Source organism: Natator depressus, chromosome 18, assembly GCF_965152275.1.
Source record: "Natator depressus isolate rNatDep1 chromosome 18, rNatDep2.hap1, whole genome shotgun sequence".
Classification (NCBI taxonomy): domain Eukaryota; kingdom Metazoa; phylum Chordata; order Testudines; family Cheloniidae; genus Natator; species Natator depressus.
The window spans coordinates 11565816-11590495 of NC_134251.1; the positions used below are offsets into that span (position 1 = coordinate 11565816).

The 24680-nt window shown below is 57.3% G+C and overlaps 1 protein-coding gene across 5 annotated transcripts in view; it reads right to left on the minus strand.

Annotated features, from left to right (window-relative positions):
- The window catches only part of DISP3 (dispatched RND transporter family member 3), a 63955-nt gene that overhangs the window by 7911 nt on the left and 31364 nt on the right, over positions 1 to 24680 (minus strand). For 4 of the 5 annotated variants that reach the window (XM_074975315.1, XM_074975317.1, XM_074975318.1 and 1 more), the window contains exons 2-17: positions 20131 to 21082; positions 17747 to 17966; positions 15500 to 15636; positions 14529 to 14663; positions 14074 to 14234; positions 12771 to 12910; positions 11415 to 11560; positions 8424 to 8585; positions 7741 to 7902; positions 6400 to 6522; positions 5552 to 5688; positions 4595 to 4776; positions 3643 to 3773; positions 3345 to 3520; positions 1788 to 1914; positions 242 to 387 (exon numbers count right to left, since the gene is read on the minus strand). In XM_074975315.1, coding sequence (XP_074831416.1) covers positions 242 to 387; positions 1788 to 1914; positions 3345 to 3520; positions 3643 to 3773; positions 4595 to 4776; positions 5552 to 5688; positions 6400 to 6522; positions 7741 to 7902; positions 8424 to 8585; positions 11415 to 11560; positions 12771 to 12910; positions 14074 to 14234; positions 14529 to 14663; positions 15500 to 15636; positions 17747 to 17966; positions 20131 to 21073 — 3228 coding nt within the window. In that variant the 5' untranslated portion in view covers positions 21074 to 21082. Of the gene's footprint in view, positions 1 to 241; positions 388 to 1787; positions 1915 to 3344; positions 3521 to 3642; positions 3774 to 4594; positions 4777 to 5551; positions 5689 to 6399; positions 6523 to 7740; positions 7903 to 8423; positions 8586 to 11414; positions 11561 to 12770; positions 12911 to 14073; positions 14235 to 14528; positions 14664 to 15499; positions 15637 to 17746; positions 17967 to 20130; positions 21083 to 21563; positions 21769 to 24680 lie in introns of those variants that run through there. The other variant, XM_074975316.1, reaches the window with a different exon arrangement.

Genomic DNA, 24680 nt, shown 5'->3' on the forward strand with positions numbered 1-24680 from the left:
GATATTGGCAAGTGCAAAATGACTCCTGCAGATAAAGCCGAGCTGGTGCTGCAAAGCCGAGCCCTGGAGAGAGCAGGGTTAACACATGGACATCTGGGAGAATCGGTGCGGAAGCCAATGACGCCATCTGGACAGCCCCTTAAATGCGACTGCTTGCTTTCCTCCTGCCCCCGCCCCGCCCCGCGTGCCGGGGGAGCTGGTAGCAGGAGACTTGACCCGGGGAACATGGAAGTGCCCTCACCGATTCAAAAGCCATGGAGATCCACTGCACCTTGCCATCCTTCACCCCCACCGCCCCGTGGGAGAGCTGCCCGGGGAGCAGGTTCGGCTCTGGGAGGTTCTTACACTCAGGGTGCAGCATCTGCAGAAAGGAGGAGATGCTGTAGCCTGGAGAGAGAGAGAGGGGAAGATGGGGGAGGGACACACAGGAGCGAAGGGACAGAGAAGACAGAGTTGCAGTTCTTGTTCATGAACAGCTGCTTCTCCTGTCACCTGCTCTGCCCTGGCTACAGATTTGGATTCTTGGCACCCCAGGGCCTGTCCCTACCAGGGGTTGAGAGCCCTCAGCTCCTGCTGGCTTCGAAGGGAGCAGAGGGCATTTGGTACCTCCCAGGACACCCTAGTCTCCCAGCAGGATGGGGTGGTAGGCCAGTGACCCCCTGTGTTCTCTGCGCCAGGCCCTCAGCTGATGTGGATTGACACAGCTCGCCGGAGTCAATGCAGTGGCACCGCGTTATACCAGCTCAGGATCTGCCTTGCTAGCTTTTCACCTCTCTTCCCCAGCTGTGAGAGGGTGGGGCTGGCCCTTGGGGATCCCTCCTCCCCCGAGAGGCAGCTCCTGAACTCTCGGTGGCATTTACATTGGGGCAGAAAGACGTCGCATCGGTTTGCAAAGCTGCAAGGTCAGGAGACAACACAGACACCCCAAATCAACAGAAGAGTTTTGCTGGCAGGTGACAGGTGTTTGCCGGCAGGGGTGGCCGGCTCCAGGAACGCTGCTGACCTTGCTGTCGGTGACTGCGGTGCCCTTCCCTACCCATGTCTAAAACGGGCCCCGGGCTCCTCCCGATACGGGTTAACTTGCAGCTCCCTCCAAACCCAACACAGAAGTTTGCCCTCCTTGCCCAGGGGACACCTCCTTTGGGTGTGACATGCTGGGTAAGTGACTATGAAGCAGTGCCACGTACCCAGGAGGGGTTACCGGTTCACTAGCTGAAGTCTCTGCTCTGTGGGGACTGTGGGCCAGATCCTGCTCTCCCTTGCACTGGGGAAAAGTGGAGGAACTCCACTCACATCATGGAGCCACCATGACGGGAATGAACTGGATGATCTGTTCCATCTCTAAGCTCCGTGATGGAGCTTCTAGGAGCAAGCCCACAAAGATACACATGGCCCTGGAGATGGAGGAAGCTGAAAGATACCTTGAGGCCGCAATCCCTTCTGCAGCTTGCCTGGCTAGGGCCACGTCTTGATCAAACCCAGTTCCGAGCACAGCAAAAGGTTAGCAGCACGGTTAGGGTAGCAGCTCCACTGGGCCCAGTGTCTGTTGTTTAACTACTCCCCAAAGCATGAGACAGAGCGACGGAGCCAAGGGTCACAGCCCCTGGGACTCGGGCGTTATGATTTCAGCTAAGATTTGCAGCAAGATGGAGAGCAGGACAGGATGGTGCAATTTCTATGGCTCTTACCAACCCCACCCGCAGCGCGGGCTCAGCCTCTACATGGGGACCTGTCATTGTCGGGCACCTGTCCCCGGGATCAGGCCGGCTGGCCTTTGTCCTACATACCTGAGGGCAGGCACTGGGCCCCTCCCGGCTTCACCAGTTCAGCATTGCCAGCAATGGCCTTGCAGATGAGGCACAGGTTGCCAATCTCTTTGAAGAGGTCAAAGCTGTCATCATAGATAACGCTGCCCTTTCACAAGGAGACACAACAGCGAGAGCCGAACACGTGAGGCACACGCCCAGCACCTGGCGGGGTGGGGCAGGACCCGGGCGTATGACTGACCACACAACGCCAACTGCCCATTCTCCACCTCCCCCAGCTGGGCATGCGGTCCACAGCCCCAGCTTTGGGCACAGAGAACAACTGGCACCAACAATCCTAGCTCCCGGAGCCGGAGTCCTGCCTTGGACCCCAGGAGCAGTGGCACGAAGAGGCAACGTGGGTTGCTCAGCAGGTTAGCCTGGGGTGCCCCTGTACCCATAACCCTGCCCAGCTCGCAACAGCACCCAGACAAGTCTGGCGAGCCAACCAGAGCTCCAGAGGTGTTACAGCTATGCCCCAAGGGCTTTTCTACATGCAAGATACAAGCCCTGTCTACACCCAAAAAGAGCACCCCTTTAACTAGCCCAGTAGATTTAGAATGGCACACCCCCTGCTGGTATAACGGCGCTTACAGCTGGATCATTTTTTCCTGCAAGGAAGAGGCACCGTTATACCGATATAACTGCGTCCAGACTAGGGGTTGGACTGATTTAAAACTACCCAACATCATTAGATTGGTACAAACCCGGGGCAGAGCGGGCCCTAGCCAATCAAACCCCCAGGCTAGATGAGGGGAGTGTGGGCAAGTGACAGCAAGGGCATTCACAGCATGGCTGATCGGATGCTGAATAAGCAAACGGACCCCCTGCCACTCCTGTAGGAGCAGCCCAGACAGCTCCTTGTCTGACCTGCAGCTCTATCCCCTGGCTGCGTTCCCAAGTGGCAAAGGTTAATTATTCCCATGCTGCTCTGGTACTGCACTATGGGAAGTAACTGCAGTTACCTGGAAACAAAAGTAAGCGGGAGTTTGTTGGGAAAGCAGCACCCCTGTGTCCGGCTAGCGGATTTGGGAACTAAGCTGCACATGGACACTCAGACTTTCCCAGAGTAACTGAATCGTCTTTATTTAATCTAATACCTCGCCGCAGGCCAGACAATAATTATGCAGCAATGGCTGGTGCTCCATAGTCAAGCTTTTCAGCCAAGTTCCACTCTAAGGCTGATTTGGGCCCCCTTCTAAAATCCACAACAAGTCCCAGAGGGTCTCAAACGTAAGTGGTTAGATCCTGGGCTCAGGTGGGGTTTTCTGGAAAGTTGGAAATAATTCGAACCAGGGGATCCTGATTTACATCTGTAGTAAGCTTGCAAACAACGAACGTGCTCTATTAAGTGCCTCATCGCAGCACTGCTGCCTCTGCTGTTTTAGCTGGTCAGAGGTGGGGAGGGATTGCTGGAGAGTCAGGGGTGCGCACGAGAATTCGGGGAGGCAGGCATTAGCGCAATCTAACTCGGGAACAGTCCTCCTGCATCAGCCACCCCAGGGCTTGCCAGGCCTGCATGCAGGAAAGCACGTGTACCATGTCTCCGATGACGTGGTTATCCGGGCGTCGGGTGTGATTCACCCCACGGATGCCAAACACCACAAACACCATGGCCCCCGTGTCCACCAGCGGCCGCACTGCTGGCTTCCCACAGCCGGTGTTCCCACACGGGTTAAAGCCTGAGGTGGCCGAGAGCTTCATCTTGGGGGACCCTGTCAAGCAAAGAGGGGAGGGTTACAAGCCGAGAAAGTGAGGAACTGAGCCAACACTCCACCTGGCGAGTCCTTCCAGTGCAGCCATGGCCACGTGCCCTCTGCCGCTCTCCCCAGCTTACCCTTCTCGCTGGGCACATAGAGGAAGCCTTTGTTGGGTCCGTCCGGGCTAGAGCTGAGAAGACAGCCAGGGGGCGCTATGCACACTCGGCCGTGGTAAGGGGGCTTGTGCGACTGGGCGAAATACAGCTTCCTGCAGGGCAAACAGAGGGCATGATGGAGCGTCCAGCCCAGCAGCAAGGCGGGCGCGAGATGTCAGCACAAAGCAGCTCCATGCTGCCGGGCCCTTAGGAAGCAGGCTTAGGGGCTTGGCAACAGAAACTGCACCGGGGGAGGAGAGGGAAAGAGGGGGCAGGTGAGGGAAGGAAGCTCTGGAGAAGCAGTGAAAAGAATTAGGGGAGAAAGCGACTCAGAGGTGTCATGAGTTTGTGCCCATGGGAGCGGTGTATCTGCGCTGCCCACGGCCACACATAGCCAAGAGTGGGATTTCTCTCTATCACATAAAGAATCCACTAACAACCCTCTATTCATTACACTAACAGCATCGATAATCCCACACCCCTGGACAGCACCTCCCACCCTGGGACCCCGGTGGCCTCTGCAAAGGTGGGAGAGTATCACAACAAGCTCATGACTTCACCGAGCTTCCTAGGCAGGGCGCCGCGGCCGCATACCGAACTCAGAACCTCCTGTTCTAAACACACAGGCCTCTGCCACTTGAGCTAGACTCTCCATTAGCCATAAGGGGCTATGGTGCATAGCTGAGTAATTCAAATTCTACCCAGAAGAGGGCAGCAGTGCACAATACATAGCAGAATTAGACCCATTTTGCAGATGAGGAAACTGAGGCGCAGCAAAACGAAGCCTCTTGCCCAAGGTCACACAGCGAGTCTGTGGCAGAGCTGAGGAGAGACCTGGGCATCCTGACTTCCCCACTCCTTGCACTGACCACAAGACAGCGGCACTCCCTGGCTGCTGAGCGTTTAGGGATCTGAACCCGCTTAGGACGGTTACCGTGTTCGCTGCTGTTCCTTGGCCGCGACGTAGAAACTGAAGTCGAACTTCCAGCCTCTCTTGGCGTCGCAGGATAAAGTGGTCATCATCCATTTCCGGGGGCTCGTCTGCTGAAGAAGCCCTACTGTGGACACACAAGCTGTCAGCTTCTTGGTGAAGTTACCGAAAGGAACTCTATACACCTAAGCAATGGATTAACGAAAACAGACACTTAACTGCACAGTGCTGCAGAGCAGGCAAAGGTCAAAGAGACGTTAGCATCAGACACCCCCCGCCCCCGCTTTACCCTGAGTCCTCACAGGGCCAGAGAGAAAAGGTTCTGCAGGGAGGAGCTAATCCATTGCCACCCAGACCTGGACCTCACACGCTTCTGCCTCCTTCCCGAGTATGGGGAGCTGGATACAACTAGAGCCTGGCTGTCGGGGGAGCTGAGCCCCCCCAGACTGCAGCTGGAGCTGTGGTTGTTCAGTCCTGCTGCAGATCGAGTGCTGGGGGATCTCTGCTGGACAGCCATCAGGCGCCCTGTGCAGGCCTGGCTCAGCCCCTTAGGCTGGGATTGATCCGTTTGGCTGCCCTGCCTGTGCATGGACAGACGGACAAAGCAAGAATTCAGCCCGCGGGACCCCAGAACAGCTCAGAAACCTCCTGTGGGTCAGCTCAGCTGAGGAACCCAGGCCAGTTTTTATCCCTCGCCACCTCCCGTCTGCTCTCCAGCCGTGGCTCTGGGATGAACAGTGACACAACAGCAGCCCAGTATCGACACCTGGCATCCCAGCAGCACCGGGTAGGACACAAGCAGTGTTCCTGTCCATGCCAGCTGGGAAGCCAGCAGTGTGAGCTTCCTCACAGCAGTGCCCTGTTGATCCCATCTCTGAGCTCCTGCTGTCTGCCTGCAGAGCAGGAGGCTCTGCAGTGCAAGCATGCCATAGAAGAGTCTAATGCACACACTTAACTCACCTGGAATGAGGGCACTTCCCCATCTCCTGGGGACACCATCTGCCACGAGGCAGGAACACTGGCATTGAGGGAGAACCTGTAGATGGGTGGCCTGCCCTGGCCTTTGGACTTGGAGACATACACAGTCCCCTGGGGATCTAGAAAACACACCACAGTCAGCCGGGCGGTGGTGAAAGACATTGATCGGTCGGCTAACGCTACAAACCAGGGGAGCGAACGCAGAGGGCGTCTGGTCTATCCTCTCCCCAGCACTAGCCGAACACAACCCTCTGCCTCTCCACAGGATGGTGCCATTTCCAACGTGCTCTATGAACACAGGGCGAGATCCTGAGCTGGTGCAAGCCCTACTGACCCCCTTGGGGCTATGAAGCTTGGGATCTGACCCATCCTCCAATCCCTTGGGGTGCAGGTTGAGGAAACTAGCAGGTTTAATGACTTCCCAAAGCCCGGGAGCAAGTCAGTGGCAGAGGGGGGGACTAGGAGGCAGCTGTTCCTGGCTCCCAGTCCCATGCTCCGACCACTAGACCACACCGCCACTCTGTTAAGCTGCTCTTCCCAAGTTCCTGTCTGCTGTGCAGCTCTGATGAGTTGAAGTGCCGGGAGCAACGAGCAATGATAATTTGGGGGCAAAGGGAAGGAAAATGTTCTCAGCGGCTCGTCACTCCCTGAACCATACAATGCCCAGCATCAAATCAGGGCTTGGTAGGGAGGCGTCTGCCGCCATGTCCCTTTTCTCTGTCTGTTCAGAGCCCACCTTTGCTATCTTCCTTCCCAGACAGGATCTCGGGCCCAGCCGGAAATCAGCGACAGGACAGAGTGACCGACGACCAGTCCCCTTGTGCACTCACCCTGCTGCACAGCATCAGCCGCGCCCCCTCTGCTCCCCCAAGGGGGCCCCGAGCCCCGTTTCCTCTTCTCCAAGGAGGTTCGGATGTTGCTCTGCAGGTTGTGGGGCTTTTCCTGAAACAAACCTGTCCCACAAGGTTAGTCAGGGAGGAAAAGGAGAATGGCATTGTCAGAGCTCGGTGTGCCAGGAACACACCGGGACCTCCATCAGCTCGGCCCCACACCCAGCGCTCCCCCTCCTGGGCCGGTAACACACCGGGACCTCCATCAGCTCGGCCCCACACCCAGAGTTCCTGCTCCTGGGCTGGTCACACCAGGATTTCCATCAGCTCGGCCCCACACCCAGCGCTCCCCCTCCTGGGCCGGTAACACACCGGGACCTCCATCAGCTCAGCCCCACACCCAGAGTTCCTGCTCCTGGGCTGGTCACACCAGGATTTCCATCAGCTCGGCCCCACACCTAGCGCTCTTGGGCCAGTAACACACCAGACCCTGTCAGCTCAGCCCCAGCCCAGCACAGGTAGAACGGGGCACTGCCCCTCAGCCGGCCGGACAATGTTCCCTTAGAGGGGCGCGCGGGAGGAGGAGGAGGCGGCCAGCTGTCACAGCAACATAGGTGGACATGAGAGGGTTGAGCTCAACCTCCAGATCAATCCCCGCGGGGCTCTGCACAGGGCTAACGTCTCCGTCAGCTCCAGCTGCAGTGGGGCTGCCCTGGCGTCAGTGGAAGGGGAGTTCCCACGGAGTTGCCCCTGTCCTGAGCACTTGCATTTGTGCTTTCCCTCCCCCCGCCCCCGGGGCTTGCAGGCTGCCACCCCTGCCCTACACGGCTGCCTTAGAGACAAAAGTTCAGAGCACCAGCCTTTGCCCACTGCCAGCCAATATACATGGATTTCACAGTGACAAAACCCACCTTCCTGGGCAACAGGCAATTCCCTGGGCAACCCCAGCTGTCCAGAAAGGGGCAGGTCTTGCTCACAAGCACGGGGCTAACACTGATCGCCATGGCGGGAAGGGAACATTTGCTCCCTAATCCCTGGGTTTTTCCTTCCAATGCCTCTGAGCTGAGAACACCAGAGAGTGTGGGGAAAAGGCGTCCAACGCAGCAGGAATCACTCTCCCGCCTGAATTCTCTTGGGCATGTCTAGCGGGCCAGGGAGGCCAGCAGTACAGAGGGGAAAGGGAGGGCAGCCAAGGAGGGCTCAGAAGAAGGCAAGAGACATTAGCATTGATGGGAGGCAGGGTTTGCAAGGGGAGCGCTGATGCCCTGTGGGTATTCACGCCATCCGTGCCGTGTAGGAGCGGCGAAGGGCTGCCCCCATCCGACCCTTAGGAACTCTCACCTGAACAGGTGACGCAGGAGATGCCCTCGGCACTCAGGTTGTACTTGAGGTCCAGGAGCACCTGGATGTTGGTGTCGGGCCGGAACAGGAGAGGAGCGCGGCTAGCTGGGCGGAGGCGGCTAGCGAAGAATATGGACAGGATCAGGACCATGACAAAGAGCCCTGCAATGAGAGGTGCGGCCAGCATGTGGGACTCTGCACACACAGAGCTCTCATCTGCACGGTGCCCCCAGGGGCTGGCCATACAGCAGCACCCAGGGGAGCAGGGTGCCGGGGGATTCCCCAGGCTAGCAGGGAAGCGACAGGTGCTGGATGCCCAGGCGCAGAGAGAGAGCCTAATGCCATCCAGAACACTGCAGCACCATGTCTTCCCTAAATGTAAAGTGGCCGGCAAAGCCCAGAGGGGAGCACTGTGCCAGTGGGGAAAGGGCAGAGTTATCTGCCATATACAGAGCTATGCAAGTAGCAGAGACAGAGCAGGGTCTCAGGACACTGTCATTCCCCTGGGAGAGCAGGAGGAGGGGAGATCTATGTCCCATGTGCCTGTCGGAGGGGCAGGGCAGCGACGCTGTGTCCAACCTCGGCCTCCCCTCACCGTTAAGGCTGAGGAATTCTGGGAGCACTGCCCAATTAGAGTCTGTGGGATGCACCATAGGGGAGGGCATCCCTCTGGCCATCCTTACCCACAATCACCCATCTGCTCTTCCCCGCAGACCACAGCACCCAGTGCTGGAGGAGCTCCTGCAGATGGGCGATCAAGTGACCTTTCCTGACCTTCTCGGCCGGGAGCTGCAAGTTCTCCGGCAGCGCAGACACCAAGGGCACATCCCCCATTTCCAGAGCCGCTAGGGGAGAAAGAGACCAAAGGCTGGCTCAGAGCTTGGCTCGGCCCCCAAGCCCCTCGCAGGGGCACAGAGCAAGGAGCCAAAGACAATCAGAAAGGCAAGTTCTCCTGCAGCCCAGAGTAGCCGGGCAGATGGACAGACTAGAGGACACTCTTAGAACTTCCTCAGCCCTGTGCCCTTCAGTGCATCAAACCCACTGGCCAGGCTGGAGCAGGAGCCAGAGCTGAGCAAGGCAGCAACTTAAAGCTCCTCTTACGACTAGACATATGTGCCCAGCAAGCCTCTCTACCTGCTGCTCCCATCTATACTGTGGTAGCTGCTATCGGCGCCGGCATGCTACGTGCTCCACAAACTCTTACAAGCTAAGCTGACGGAGGGTGGGAGGGGCACAGAGGTGCAGGGAGATGAAGGGGCTGCCCAAAGGCATAGAGCAGGTCAAGGACAGGAAACGAAGCCCTTTTCCAAGTCCTTGTCTAGTGCCCTATTCACTCGGGCACATACCACACTGCTAGGAAGAGCAGCCAGCAGCCCTCCAAGAGGCTTGGTTTGGAGAAAAACCCAACAACAGCTGGGCTGCTGATCTGAAGTATCCAAACCTCTGGAGACTGCAGAGCAGGGCTGGAGGATTTCTGTTCCGGCTTGGGATGCCCTGATAACACCCTGTCTCTCTTGGGGTTTAGCATTTCCACAGTTACTACCAGTCGGAAGCAAGAAATGGGGGGAAAATGTTACATTTCATTTTTTTTCAAACTCCTAATATATTTGGCATCAGTGTAGGCCCTGGGTGAAGGTTTGGGGGCGTTCTTAAATGCCAATAAATAACTCAGCAGGTCTCTAGGATCTCCAAGCCCTTTAACAGCATTGCAATTGAGTCTCGCAGCACCCTCGCAAGATAGGGAAGCACCTTTATCCTCTTTTTTCAGATGGGGAAACTGAGGCACAAAGAGGGGCGGCAACTTACCCAAGATCACACATTTAAACCAGAGGCAAACTGGGAACAGACCCCAGCTGCCCTGAGTCCCCATACTATGCTTTAGGCACAAGTTCGTTCTTTCCCCCACTTTGGTCTGAACTCTGCCATCAATACAGCACACATGTGGATCCAGGCAGAATCTGACCCTTTGCCTGACCTGGTGTGTCCATGCGTAGCAGGGAACTTACCAACCTATGTGTCTGCCTGTTATGGAATCACCCCCACGGAAACCCATGGCCGCAAATGACCAAGTAGGAAATGAGTCCCCATCCTGCAAACATCCTGACACCCTCTGTTCCCATTGCCTGTGCGAGGGTGTGGGGTCGCTCAGCGCGTGGCAGCATCCAGCCCTCTAGAAAGCAAAGCAATCTGCGATGCAGGATGTTGGGGATCAGTAGGAACCCCATCACAATCCCTAGCACCTTTACAAGGAAACAGGATCCCTCCACCCCTCTTCCCCCAATACAACCGGGTCCCCCCTATACCCTCACCCCCCAGGCTGCAACCCCCAGGGCTTTGCTGGGGCAGCGGGCACTCCAGTCTCTTTAACGTGGCAGGAGAATGGCTGCATCCAATTTCCATCCGACGGCCACGTGCCACCTTTGTGTCACCAAGAATCAACCTCTCATTTGCAATTGGCAAGATGGCGCTTTCTCCGGTGGGGTTGGCGAGGGCACCAGGTGCCTTCCGGCAGCCCCAGCACGCCACACGGGGCCTCCACACAGAGCCACGTCCTTGCCTCATTCACAAGTTGCCCAGGGGCCCTACCGGAAACTGTCCTTCTGTTTAGTACGGTCCAGGGACGTGGAGGATGAGCTATTTCCATAAATTACCATCCTGTGCGGCTCTGGCATATTGAGGAGGCTCAGCACTTGCAGCAGGAGCCCAGCAGCATGTTAAGAGCAGCCTGACCTCTGCTTGTTCTGGGACTGGTGAATTCACTAGCACAGGGCTGGGGGGAGGTATTCGCAGGTGGAGGAGGGTTAAACCTGCCCTAAGGAGACAGCTGCATCGTACCTCCCCGGTCACCAGGCCAAGCCTGCTGCTATCCCCGAGGGTTTGTGTCTAACAGGGACTCTCCAGAGCTCGGGGCTGCAGTTTCAACCAGGCAGCACTAACAGCCAGCTTTAAAATCCAAGGATGAGAGGCCCTTCCCAGCGAAATACCCTTCACTCCAGCCGGGGCTAATCGGACGGTCTGGTGATTAAGGCATAGCAATGCCACCAGGACTCGTAAGTTCTCTTCCCAGTTCTGAGCTCACGCAAGTCACTGCCCCGCACTGTGCCACAGTTTCCCCACCTAGAAAGTAGGGATAATTGTAATGACCTGCCTCATGGGAAGCTGTGAGGCCCAACTCCCTATGTGTGTGAAGTGCTCCGAGGCCTCAGGCGCCGGGCACTGTAGAAGGACGAAGTGCCTTTGCTCACATGTGCTCACCCAATGTTACACTAAAGACTACAGAGGGGACTGGGATTTTAATTGAGTATTGCCTTCCACCTCGGGAGGATTGTACTGCCCAGGTGCTCTAGGCCAGATGTTTCCTGGGTCCCTTCATAGGGTAGCTAGGTATTCTGGCCAAAACTGGATCCTAATTGGACTCCTGAGGAATAATAATGTCATGCCTCAAGTAACATCCAGCCAAGGGATGCACACACAGCGAATGCAGATTCACGGCATCCCAGGAGGTAGCAAAGGATCATTAGCTCCAGTTCACACATGGGGAAACCGAGGCACAGAGCAGCCCAGTGGTCACCTGGCAGGCCAGTGGCAGAGCCGGGAGGAGAACCCAGGACTGCCACTCTCTCAGGGGACACTCCTTGTCCCCAGGATGGGCTGACGGGATTCTGAACACCTACCCGGCTCCTCCTCCACGCTGAGCAGTGGGATGTCATCATCGAGGTACGGGAGTGACCCCTGGCCTGGACCGGCTGCATCCTCCGAGGCGAGTAACAGGTCATCGGCAATGGGCAAAGTGCTCGTCTTCCCGCACTTCTGACTGCAGCTGGATGGGGAGGGGGGAGCCAAAGTCAGCAGCTCTGGGCTACGTACTGTGTAAACAGCTGCTGCCTCGTCTCCTTCTGAGAGGAGAGTGACTGTTCCAGTGACCTGCTACGCACTCAACTGCCAAAACCAAGCCAGCCATTTCCGCTGCTAATGCGCCGGGGCATATCAGGAGCTCGGCTGCTGCTAGCAAATCATCAGAGACTGGGCTAGATGTGTGTGGGGGTGGGAGGGGAGGCGGGGTATTCCCAGGTGCTTCTGCTCTTCATCACCCAGCTAAGGAATTAAACCGAGCCGGCTGCTGTGCCACACCTGAGAGGGAGGAAGGGGAAGGCGCACTGATTTACCCAGATACAAATCTGCATCCCCGTGCCCTCAGGGGCTGGGCTGTCCGTCTGCAGGGCTTGCATGCCTCCAGTTTGCAGATTAGATCCTGGGACAAGTTCTCTGCAGGTGTAAGTGGGGGAAGCTCCCTGGAAGTCAATGGGGCTGCACCCACTGATGCCAGCAGGGAACCTGGCTCCTCTGTTTATACATCTGGAGTCACTCTGCGGCAGCCACCCTGGGTCTACACCAGCAGAAACGAGATCCAAATCCGGCCTTGACTCCCGGCCTGACCCCGAAGGTGGAGAATAAACCTCCCCTCCCGTAAGGGTGGAATCCTGCCGGCAACAGGGTTCTGAGGCCAGAGTGTGCCCCTCCACTGCCCGGGGGGCTGGAGGCGTGGGGGGCGAAGGGTGTTGCTAGGGGAGAGGGGTGTGTTCACACTAGGCACACGACCGGCTGAGATGCGTGGTGCTTGCAGTGCTGGACAGGGCCTGCTGCCCACACGCAATGGCACTTCTCATGCACTGGTTGCAACACCTGCAGCTCAGGTCTGGAAAGGACACCTGACGAGGTTGCAGCTGCTTTGAGGCAGCCGGTTCTGAACTGGATCCCGCAGTGCACTGCTGAGCACTGCTGAGCACTGCGGGATGGGCAGTTCCGAATTCCCAGGATACAGGGGCACGACCACAGCCGCAAGGCGCACTGTGTCTGGATGAACCACTACAGCTCTGCCATGTGGACGCACTAACCCATGGCTAGGACAACCCAAGCGACCAGCTGCTCCCTGGAGTCAATGCCCAGGCTGTGGTTTCCTTGCCTGGCATGGGCAGGCTCCTGTGGGGGAGACAGGAAGAGTGATCAAACAGTCCCGCGAGGACTCTCACCTGGCCTGACAGGAGCTCTCCAGGGGGGACATGTAGAGGGTCCATATTCCAAGAGCAGCCGGCATGGTGAACAGCACGGCCACCCAGCAGCAGGACACAATGAGCGACATGAAGAGACCAAAGTCATGCACGGCAGGGATCTGCAGAGAGAACGCTCAGCTAGGACAGAGGAGGTGGATCCCAGAGACCTTTCAGCAAGAGACCCCGCTAAGGAAACACAGGGAAGCGAACTAAGAGGAGCCTGGGGGTAGGAACACTGGCCAGTCCGTGCTGCCCAAAAGCCATGGAGCCAGCTGCCCCTGGTGAAAGCTGGCAGCCTAGGGCTCAGCCGATGAGTGGCACTTGATCATTTGGCATGGCAGACGCTGCCCAGCGGTTGAGGTGCTCGCAGGGTGGGTGCCTACTGCATTGCTACCAGGCCAGGGGAGCTCTCTCGTGTATCTGGCCCTGGGCACATGCAGGGGAGAGGGGCAGAGCTCTCGCCAGTGGCTCAAGGGAAGGCCCAATCAGATTCCCTCCTTGTGCTTGATGAGCACAGTGCTCCCAGGGACAGCAGCACCAGCGTGCCCAAAGCAGAGGGAAAACCTGGGGTGGAATATGCTGGGATTCCTCCCTCTACAGTTCAGGCCCCAGAGCTCCCCTGTTTGGCTGATGGGACTGGAGTCTGGAAGGGAAAAGTTCCCGATCTGTTTGTGGAGGGACGCTGTGATCCTTAGACATGCCAGCTCTGCTTCCCATTGAGCCTCTCTTCCCAGCTCGGGCTGGGGGAGCCAGACCAGGAGAGCCAGGCATAGATGACAACGTTAGCAACGTGCCCCATTTGCCTGCCAGGTCCAGCACATTGCACCTGCCACAGGCCTTGGGAACAGGAGTCCCAAGGACATCACTTGAGCTCCAGCTCCCTGCAAAGCTGTATGTCTCAAAGCCCCAGGAGAGCTGGCTTTGCCACAGGCCCAGGGCAACAGAGCTGGCCTGGAGGGAGTCAATCTCAAGCGGGAAGAGCACACAAGGAGTATCTACATGATGCATCCGATGAAGTGAGCTGTAGCTCACGAAAGCTTATGCTCAAATAAATTGGTTAGTCTCTAAGGTGCCACAAGTCCTCCTGTTCTTTTTGCGGATACAGACTAACATAGCTGCTACTCTGAAACCTACATGAGCCTGAGAGCTCAGGGAAAGTCCCCCTCCAGAGCAGGCCCACGGTTGTCGTTTTGTGGGCCAGGGAACTGCTGAAAGGCCGGGGGTGATGTTTTCTAGCAGGCGGCTGTGTCCTCAGGGGGGCCGCTGCAAAGCCCTGGCGCACCTGCGAGAAGATGTTGGCGGCATACGCCGCAGCTGTGGTCAAGGAGGTAAAGAAGGTGGCCTTCCCTGCCGTCTGGATGGTGTGGATCATGCGCAGCTGCAGGTCCTTCAGGTGGGTGGCTTGGCGGTAGGTGTTTATGAAGACAAAGACGTCATCGACACCTGGGGAGGAGGAAAGGTGGGGCAGAAATGCCGCTCGCACTGGGGAGAGATGCATGGGGCCAGATCCTCAGTGGGCGCAAGGTGTCACAGCTCTGTTGAAGTCAGTGGGGCTAGACAAACTCACACCGGCTGGGGACCTGGCCCACCAAAGCCTAAGCTCACTGTCAAGCCTGCGCCTCCCGCCACCCAGCAAGGCAAGGGCAGACCATTCTGCAGGCTGGTGTGGGTATGGCAGGGCCTTTGGGTGGGGAGCAGCTGGGGCAGAGCAAAGGAAGGAGGCTAGGAAACACTTACCGATCCCCACAATGACAAAGGCGGCCACACCATTGAGGATGCCCAGGTACTGGACCCCGAACACCACGTGGTACAGGAACAGTGCCACCAGGCAGCTCAGCCCGATGCTGGCCAGGCCAAAGAAAGACAGGAACACTGCGGGAGGAGAGCTACGTTAGGAATCTCGGTTCCGGAACTGCATGGGCTGCAATCCCCGTCCTGCCCGTGGGGTGTGGGCACCTGGCCTGCTCCTGCCCCGGGAAGAGCTTTGACCTGACGGGGTATCTTTGTCAGGAGGGAGGGATTCCAGCTGGGGCAAGGCATGGTGATGTTTCCAAAGGCGGGTGGTGGTTTTGAGGCATCATGGGCCTGATATCCAGAGGTGCTGAGCACCCAACTCTCCTGCGGACATCAATGGGTGCTGTAAGCATTCAGCACCTCTGGAAATTAGATGCATGGAGTCTCAATTTGGGCACCCAAAGTCAGAGGCTGTTCTTGACCGGGTTGACCTAAGTGGCCCCTAAGCGGTGGGGAGGGTCTAGGACCCCACAATGGGACATGGAGCCTTCCACTTCCCACCAGTTCAACTCTCGTCCAGGTCAATAGGGAAACAGGCCCCGATCTGGATCTCCGTTACGTTGGGGTAAATCTATACGGGCTCAGTTGAAGTGAGTGGAGTTATTCCAGATTTACACCAAAGTTAGCGAGAGGAGAAGCTGCTTCTCAGTTGGCCAAATCCCCTCAAGGGAGCCCTTCGACTGCCCCCGCCCCCCAATCTCTGCCTTGGACAATTCGGGTTGTGTCTCTGCAGCCATGGGAGGCCCTGCTACTCTGCCTAACAGCAAAGCTCGGGGCAGTGCATTCCTGAGCAGGCTGGAGAATGACCTGCCCAGGGACTCTCCTGGGGCCTGAGGCAGGGACTCCCATCAGGCTGCTCACTGCAGCCCTTGCTCTGCTTTAGAGCAGGGATGGAGAGTTTGAATGCAACCTACCCGAGCAAGAGGTGAGGATATAGACCAAGACTGCGATGCAGCTACTGCTGATGAAGGCCAGCAGCATGTCGTTACTGAAGGTCCTCCTCACTTCATAGTCAAACAAATCCGTCCCACCATACAGCACCTGCACTTTGCTGGGGTGGCGAGAGAGGAGGGAGAGAAGGCACAGAGGAGAATATACAGTGAGTGGGGCTGGAGGATCGAACCACATGCATCTCCTCCAAAACCAGAGGGAGGTCACGTGCGCGGATCAGGTCAGATTGCAAGGAGCGGTGGCCGAGGTTTGCATCAGGAGAGCAGGCGATGACAAAGAGCAGGTCTCAGATTTTTAAAATTCCTCCAGTGCATTGCGGTCAGAGGTGTTAATAGAGTTCTCGCTGTCAACAAACAGCTCTGGAAGCTTCCAAAGCCAATCCCATCTGGCATCTTAAATCATTGCTTATTATATTAAGCGCAGATGTAATAACTAGCTGGGTGCAGGCAGAGCCCGGGCCTGTGAACCGCTGCATGATTTACCAGCCTCTGCTGCTGGAAGCTGGTTCTGAGCAGAGGTAATCCGAGATAATTAAAACCAGGAATACAATAGCCCTGCATCACAGGAGCATGCCTGTAATCCAGTCTTTTTGGGGGCTTATACGCCCCCCCCCTTCCCTATTCCCCTCCCTGCTCCCGATAATTGCAATCCTTCCCCAGGCCTGTACTGAGAGGACTTTCCCACGGCTGTAATTTCAGAGTTGACCCATACTGGCTGTATTTCACTTGGCTGATGAAGATCAGAGTCCCTGCAGGTCAGGGGTACTGAGATCCAGAGCAGCAGATGGCCGGAGATGGCTGAAAGCACTCTTCCAAGCCGCTGCCTGACCATCTGGGTCCCCGCGACCACTCCCCTGTACTGACCAGATGCATCCCCTCCTCAAGCTGTAGTGAGGTTCCCCCTGCAAGTGCTGGAGCAGGCACAGAACAAAGCCCAAATCTGACCAGCTGGTTCCCAGCAGCACAGAACCCCAGGGAGACAAGCTCATGTTTACAGGGGCAAATCCTGCTCCGGGTAACACTCACTGGCTCTGTTAGGCTTAGTGGTGTTCCTCCAGCCTGACACGAGGAGCAAGAGGAGAGTCAGGCCCTTTAATTAGACTCATCCGCCCCTTTTACAGGCCAGTACATCATCAAGGGCCAAATTCAGACCCGGTGTGAACAGAGGCAACTCTGCTGAAGCCAGAGGAATTAGACTGGTGCAGGATGGATGCAAGTGACACCAAGATTAGCCCGATGTATCTGTATACACCTCCACCTAACTGACCTGGGCCCTGCAAGGACAGCCTCACCTAGCGCCAGGTTCTGCCGACAGCCGCATCTGTGCATACCCCCAGGAACCCCCCAGACTCAGGCCTTGCCCTCCCACCCCCACAAGTTGTCCCATGGTAACTGTACTGGTATAGTTAAAACCGTACAAGCGCCCTAGTGTGGATGCAGTTATAGCCGTATAAAGATGCTTATCCTGTTAGAGCAACTCCAGTATGGGACGGGGACTAAGGTGTACTGATGTGAGGCACCTTTATACTGGTATACCACGCCATCCATTGCAGCTACTCCTGATTGAGCCCCTGGCAGATGAGAGCAGAATCTGGCCCTCTGGACTGGGACACCCTTTGTGTGGGGGAGTAATTCTGCATGGCTCTTCACAGGAACGGCTGCCCTGGGCTCACAAGCCGAACCCCATGCCAACTAGCACTGGCCTGAGGCATTAGGTCCTTGCACTGTCTCATGCACGTTGCTGGGGCCATGCAATATTAAAGCAAACAGGAACTGTGTGAACCATTCATTGCCACGTGCTCCAGCACCCGTGGCAAGGGTGTTCTGGAGGCCTGCTTTCTTTCCTTCCTTGTGCTGGCCACTGCCCAAGGGAGGAGACTACCCAGGCTGGCCAGTGGTCCGATCCACTCTGCCAAATCCTGAACTCCTCATTCCAACGCTGAGAAGAGCCTCCTAATCGGACTTACCCCGGCAGGGTTCGTGGGAGCGTGGCTGCCTGGCACCTCCTGCATTAACCTCAGAGCCTCGCCCCCCAGCATCAGCGCAAAGAGTAACAGCTGAAAGTAGCTGGATTAACCCCTCGTGCACCTGACACGCCAGCGGCTCCTCTAATGTAATGACAGACAATCTCCCACCTCCTCTCCAGTCCCCTCCCTTCCCTGCCGGCTGGATACTAAGTCACCCAGTCCGTACACGGTCCTCCCGCCTCACCTGGTGGACTGCTTGGCCAGCATGGCCACGTAGGTGACCACGAAGCTCTGGAACTTGCTGCGCTGCTCGTCCCACCTATCCTCCACCGAGTAATAATTGGGCAGGGGAGCCCCGAAAAGGATCTCGCTGCGGAGGAGGGAGCTCTTCATGTTCTCTGCCGAAAGCCCCTCATCCACGTACCAGTAGAACTCCGGGTGGGTCATGGCCAACTCCAGGGACCCTGCGGGAGAGACCAGCACAGAACCCTTTAGGTCAAGCTCTGCCAGCTGGGCATGGCACATGGGGCCAGCCTGACGCTGCAGAGCCCCGCATGCTCTTGCCCTCTCTCTCATGAGAGAGCAGCCGGCTCGGGGGGATCTCTCCCATCCCATCCATCTCCAGCCTCTGCTCACCCGGCCTGAGAAGGGGATAGGCTGACAAGAAGGCTCACGGCTGTGACAGCCGTCCTGTCTCCACGCAGTTGCTTTGCTCCCCATGTCACCTGTGCTCGGCGCTACAGGGCAGCCACACCGCTATCAACCACAGCTGCTCTGAACAGGCGGCCTGGAGCTCAGAAACCCCCGGCCCTGTTACCCAGAAAGATGATCATAGGAGAGGCTCCTGAGGGCAGCGACCCCCATCTGAGAAGCCCACAAGGAGAAGATGGAGCCAAACATTCCCAATGGGAGATGGGGGGGCGGGGCATTAGGGAATCCTGCTTTTGCTGCTGCCCCACAGCAATACTCTGCAGCCCCACGGGATCAGGATAGGGAAGCCGGGAGTGGCATCCTATAGGGTGGGCTGCACTAGCAAGAGTGGGACCCTACACAGCATCATATCACGCAGGCCAAAGGCCAGCGCTGATCGAAGGGTTGCCGTGGCCAATACTGTAAAGCATGAGGCTCCTGCTCCACCCAACTCAGGTGAGGAGCTGGGATTCCCGTGCATGCTGAATACACGGTCCTACAGAATGGAGCGTCAGTGCACGTTTCTTCCAGGGCACTGCAACGAACCGAGCCGGGTGGCTCTGCCTCACAAATCTGTGAATTCCAGGCTGCAAGGAGTCCACAAGGCGGGCTCCGGCAGCAAGGACCCAGGGCCTATTTTGGAGCAGGTACCGGGTAGCAGAGCTGCTGCTTGCACTGGAGCAGATGGAGTAAATCACTTGCCTGCTGCCCGTACGCCGCTCTGGCTGGCTTTCAATCGGCAGCATATGCCTGGGAGACAGATGGAAGCTGCTTCCCACAACCACATCCCTCCCACAGACTATCCATGATTCACCTCCAGCTCCCCTGAAACCTGCCCCTGCAGGAGGGGTGGCATTAGCACTGCAGATCTGCTGAGCAGAGTCAGTGCTAGTCTCCCTCGCCCCCAGCACCCGCCTCCTGGTGGCGACTCACCGGGAGCATTTCACCCCACAGCAGCAGCAGATCTGTATCGTCCCAGATGGGCGAGATCTACACTCGGAGCTAGGGGGGCGATCCCAGCTGGGGTAGGCAGTGGGGCTGTGGTCACACAGGTAGCAGGCATGGGCTAGCTGGCCCAAGTACATACCTAGGGGGTCCAGGCGGGTTGGTACTCGGGGCAGATAGCCCTTGCTCCCCGGGCTCTTGCAGCTACACTAGTATTTGTAACAGGCTAGCTTGATGAGAGCCAGTGCGAGCACATCTACATGAGCTCGGAATCACCCCCGCCCCCAGCTCCAAGTGTAGACGTAGTCATAGACAGGAGGCTCTCCAAGGCAAAAAGATTGTACAGGGCCGAGCACTGAGGGACCTGACCTCTGACTGGGATTCCTAGGTGCTACGATAATCACCAGCAGCGGGTCCAGGGCTCACTGTCTGACTTGGGGATCGGGCAGATGATGGAGGGGAGAAAGGGCCTGATTCCCCATCGCTCTGCACCTCGCACTGTCATTGACACCAGTTCAATTAAAGCAGAAGGGCACCCACTTTGCACTGGCGTTCGTGACAATACGAGGGGCAGGGCGGCAGAGGGGCAGGCTGAAAGGACTCAGACCCAGGGTCCTTGCCCAGCAGTGCAGGGCTTCTGCCAGGTCCCCATCTCAGTGGCATGACGACTGGTACTAAGTCTTGAAACAGGGACGAGAGGCCAAATTCAGAGTCGGATTCACTGATGCACTGACAAACCCACGAGGCCAGGGTGGGAAAATTCCAGGGGCATAACCACAGAGACTGGCTGGAAAAGCAAAAGGTGAGCCCCATGCCCTAAAATCCTGAGCTCCCCATTCCACAGTCAGGCCAAGCCTCCCCCAGGGCGGATGGAGATCAGCACTACTCTATCTAATCTAGCCAGGCCCACAACATAGGTGCTGACCAACCATACAAGGAGTCCCAGACCCGGGACATGCCTCAGTTCAAGTCCACCCAACTCCCTGGGCTCACCTTGGATGTCGGCCAGGTCTTGCCCCATGCCGTCGTAGTAGATCTTGCCTCCCCGTTCAGTGGGGAAGAAGTATGTCATGAGGGAGCTGGGAGGGGAGCAGTATGAATAGGAGCCCAGAGGAAGATCCTTCAGGACCTCGTGGGGCTTCCAGCAGAACTCCCGGAAGCGGGGGTGGTCCATGATCTTCCGCTCTATCTCGTGGATGGTGAGCAGGCGCTCGGAGGTGAAGATGTTGTTCTCGGCATCCCCTCGGGCCAGGAAAATGAGTTCGATGCGCCAGTGGGCGTGCGTCTGGGTGTTGGCACTGACGTAGGCGCTGGAGTAGTCCCAGTGCGGAGCACCCCGGGCGAGGCGGGAGGTTTGGTTCACCGGGCTCCGCCAGGCCTCGGGCCCAGCAGGGCTGGTCCTCCCTCCGCCCACAGGAAGCACCACGCTGCGCTTTGGCCTGGCCCCACCGCCCAGCCGAGAGGCGTTGGGGTGGAGCTGCTGCAGCTGCTCGAAGATCAGCCTCTGCAGGGTCTCCGAGGTGAAATCAGCCAGGTCCCGGCGGTTCCGGCCCCACGAGCCGAACTGGGACTTGAGGGCCAGGGTGAGCGCATCGAAGCGCTGCGAGGACTCGTGGTTCCTGATCTCGAAGGCGTTGTAGGAGATGTCGATATCCAGGGTAGGGTAGTGGAGGAACATGACGACAGCCAGCGCAGCGGGGATGGCACAGCCCAGGAAGAGGATAATACTGGCGCAGCATGGGTTGGTGAAGACCCAGCCAAGCATGCTCCAAAAGCCGGATGCCGGCAGCATTGTCGGCAGTGGCCTCGGATTCCACTGGCATTTGCCACACAGCTGGGGACCCTCGCTCCTCTTCCGGGGGCCAAAGGCAACCTCCTCCTCCTCCTCCTCCTCGAGCCAAGCATCTTGCAACAAGGGGTCATCCTCAGTGTCCATGTCCAGCGCCTGCAGCGAAGGGGGAGAGAAATAGGAGTGAGTGGGGCACCCGCAGGGTGGAGAGAGAGCGGCAGGGAGCTGCGGCTGGGCCTACGGCACCGCAGAGGGGTTGGGGGTGGCAGAGGAATTGTCCCAGACAGCACAGAGTTAGCGTCACAGCAATGACCTAGGCATGCCGCGGTGGGGGAGGGATGGAGTCCCATGCTCCCAGCTCAGTCAGGCAGCAGAGAGCCTCTCTATTTTGATGCCCCAGCCTAGACCTTGCTGCTCCGTGGCTACCGCCGTGCCAACCCTGCCTTCTTGCTAAGCTCCCATAGCAACCAAACGCTGGGACCCTGCCCAGCTCCATCCACACCAGGCACTTCAGACACGGATCGAAAGCGGCCTGCATCACTGTCCCAACTTCTGGGGCTTTGTCAGAGAGGCCCTGCCTGACTCCAACGGCCTCGGACGCAGACCAGGGGGAATCCTCTGGGCATGCAGCCCTCACCTGCACTGCAGCAGCTGGGCCATTTCAGTTAGCCAGCTCCACTTCGTGCCCAGGAATAGTTTATGCCGTCAGATGAACACTCCCAAGGACTCCTCGCACTAAGGCTGAGAACCCAGATATTTATAGCCAGGTTATGTATCTTTCCTGACAGCGCACACATGCACAATTCATCCTGGTCCTTGGTATCAGTCCCCAGACCTTGCCGGCGCGGGGAACAGGCAGCCAGGCAGGAATCTCCTGGGCAACACACAAAAAATTGCTTCTAATTTCCAGGAGACAATTGCAACACCATGGTCTCCGAGGACAAAAGCATTGGGTTTGTTTACCAGCAGTTACATCAACACTTCAGCCTAGAACTGCCCAGCTTCAGGGCCCCCCAACTCCTAGCCATGGGAGTCCGTCGCCAGGGTTTACTGCATGAATTTGCATCCCTTGCTATGGAACAACTGGAAGCTACAAGCAATCCCCACGGCTAGGGCTCTCTGGGGAGGGTGGGGCAGACAAGGAGAACACACCCTGAAGATGGACGGACACCTCAGGGCAAAGCTCGAGCAGGGGGGCTTCTTTCCATAAGGAAGCTATTAGCATGGTGGTCCTTGGCCTCGCCCATCCTGGATCCCGGGTTAAAGAGAAGTGTGTTGGGACCTCCCCTTTCCAGCCAGCCAGGGAATTCTGGACACCTGGTAGAGAAGCCCAACTTGAGACCCTGAAGTCTAGCTATTTCCTCGCCCTTCCTTTCGGCAGCAAAGGCTGGACTCCTCCCCCTCCCTGCAAAGTCCTGGTCCAGAGCCACAAGCAATCTACCCCCAGGGGAGAAACAGCATCAGGCTTCTGCTTTAATGGGGCTCCAAACACCCGGGGGACTAACAGAAGCCCCCCCAGCTCCCCCTCCGTGGTGCCCTCGTACTGCTGGAGCCATGCCCAGAAACATACAAGTGTAGCAGCTGGGAGGCCAGAGGAGAGCTAGCTGTGGTCAGAGCAGATAGGAGCGCTGGGGGCGCAGCGGGGCTCGCAGGCTGCGGGAGTGCAGCGGGGATCCTGTCACGGAGTGCCCGGGCGATGCTCTGGAACTGCTCCCCATGAAGCCAGTCAGGACTCTGGGGCAGTCGCCTTCCGGTGAGCAGCCTGTCCGCAGGGCAAACAGCTCACACGGCTTCCACCTTCCTGGGTCTGACCTCGGAGCATTCAGCATCCTCTGCCCCTCCATGTGCTTCCCACAGCGAGACCGCTCAGGCGGGGCTCCTGGGGAAGCCAGAGGGTCCTGCACCCCAACTTCGCAGTCAGACGGGACTCTCAGCCAGCCAGTAAAACAGAGGTTTATTAGACGACAGGAACATGGTCTAAAACAGAGCTTGCAGGTGCAGAGAACAGGACCCCTCAGCTGGGTCCATTTTGGAGGGCAGTGAGCCAGACAACCACGTCTGCACTTCACTCCATGTCCCAGCCAGCCCCAAACTGAAACTCCCTCCAGCCCCCCCTCCTCTGGGCTTTGTTCCTTTCCCAGGCCAGGAGGTCACCTGATTCCTTTGTTCTCCAACCCTTTAGCTCTCACCTTGCAGGGGGGAAGGGTCCAGGCCATCAGTTGCCAGGAAACAGGGTGTCGGCCATTCTCTGTGTCCAGACCCCTGCACACACCTGCCCTCTAGGGCTCTGCAGTGATCATACACCCTTACCCCACCACCTAGATACTTAAGAACTGCATAAGGGAAATTGAGGCACCCCCACAATATTCGGAGGAACCATTAAGAACAGTCCCACTTCGTCACATCTCTCCCCCCTTCGAGATCGAACTGAGCGGGGTCACTTTAGGCGGTGACCTGGGGAAGTTCGAAGCCACCAACGTTCCCATGGATGCCCCAGCGTCTCTGCCATTCCTTGGTAGGAGTTACACCAGGCCCTTCCAGTTTCACGCCCTCCCTTAGGTCGGGGGTGGTCGATAGCACTCGCAGGCTGCATGTGGGAAGGTTTCTGCGGCCCGCCCTTTGGCCACCCCAAAACCCCAGGGGGTCAAACTTGGATTGGGTCTTCTCCCCAACAAGCTGGCCAAACACAGCCACTTGGTTATAGGACTGTTTAACTTTCTTAACAGCTTTCACTCCATCTGAGACCTTCTCAAAGCTATCCACACTGGGTCTTTCAACAGGACAGTCAGTGGATCCATTCACAACAGAAAATTTCTGGCTGTTAGGAACTGAAACTTTCTTGATTAAATCACTTTCACACCCTTCAGTTGCAGTAAACTGCTTGCAAAGACTCCATGAGGATTCCTTTCCCTAGGGCTTTTCTATGCAACAATTCACCCTTCACAGAAATTCTGCTCTTACCCTCTTCACCGAGGGCTTGCTCTAGAGGAACATGTTCCTGAGCAACAACAGACTCTTTCTGGGTCTCCCTTACATCCAGAATTACCTATGGCCCGTCCGGTGGATTCCTACACAATCCCCTTTCAGGCAAACTGACAGACTTCCTAGATAAATGGTCAGAAGCCTTCTCCTTCCCTTTGCCACACACAAGTTCAGGAATCTTTTCCTTCTTGCTACAGGTTTCCACACCCTCCATAGGTAACACAATCACATCACCTTCACGCTCTCCTTGTGCCCTGGCTAGGATCTCACCCTGATTAGACAGAGTTGCGACACCCTTTCCCAACCACACACGAGCAACAGGCAAAATACAAGCACCAGAATTGTCTGGTCTCTGGGATTTTACATAGACACTAACTGGATGCGACCTAGTTACAGGGCCATTCTCCTGAGCAGACACAAACTTAGGACCATTCCCTTCCTGGGCTTTAGCTGAATCCAGAACCAGCTCTGAGACAACTGCACAACGCTCAACCATCACAGGCTGCAAGGCCCCTTCTGTCTGCTCCACAGACCAAGAAGAGCCGGACACACTTTCTCCTTTACCAGACACACAGCTTGGGATCTCATTCCCCTTGTCCCAGCACACAAGGCTGATCACAGACACCTGCTTGGAGATCAGGGTAGCTCCCTCCACAGGCAAGTCAATACCTCTGACAGGCACAGGCACGTTTCCTTCACTGTCCCAATTCTCCACCCAGCTAACAGGTAAGGTCCAGGGACACTCATCTTCCACTCTCCTCGCCTTCCCACC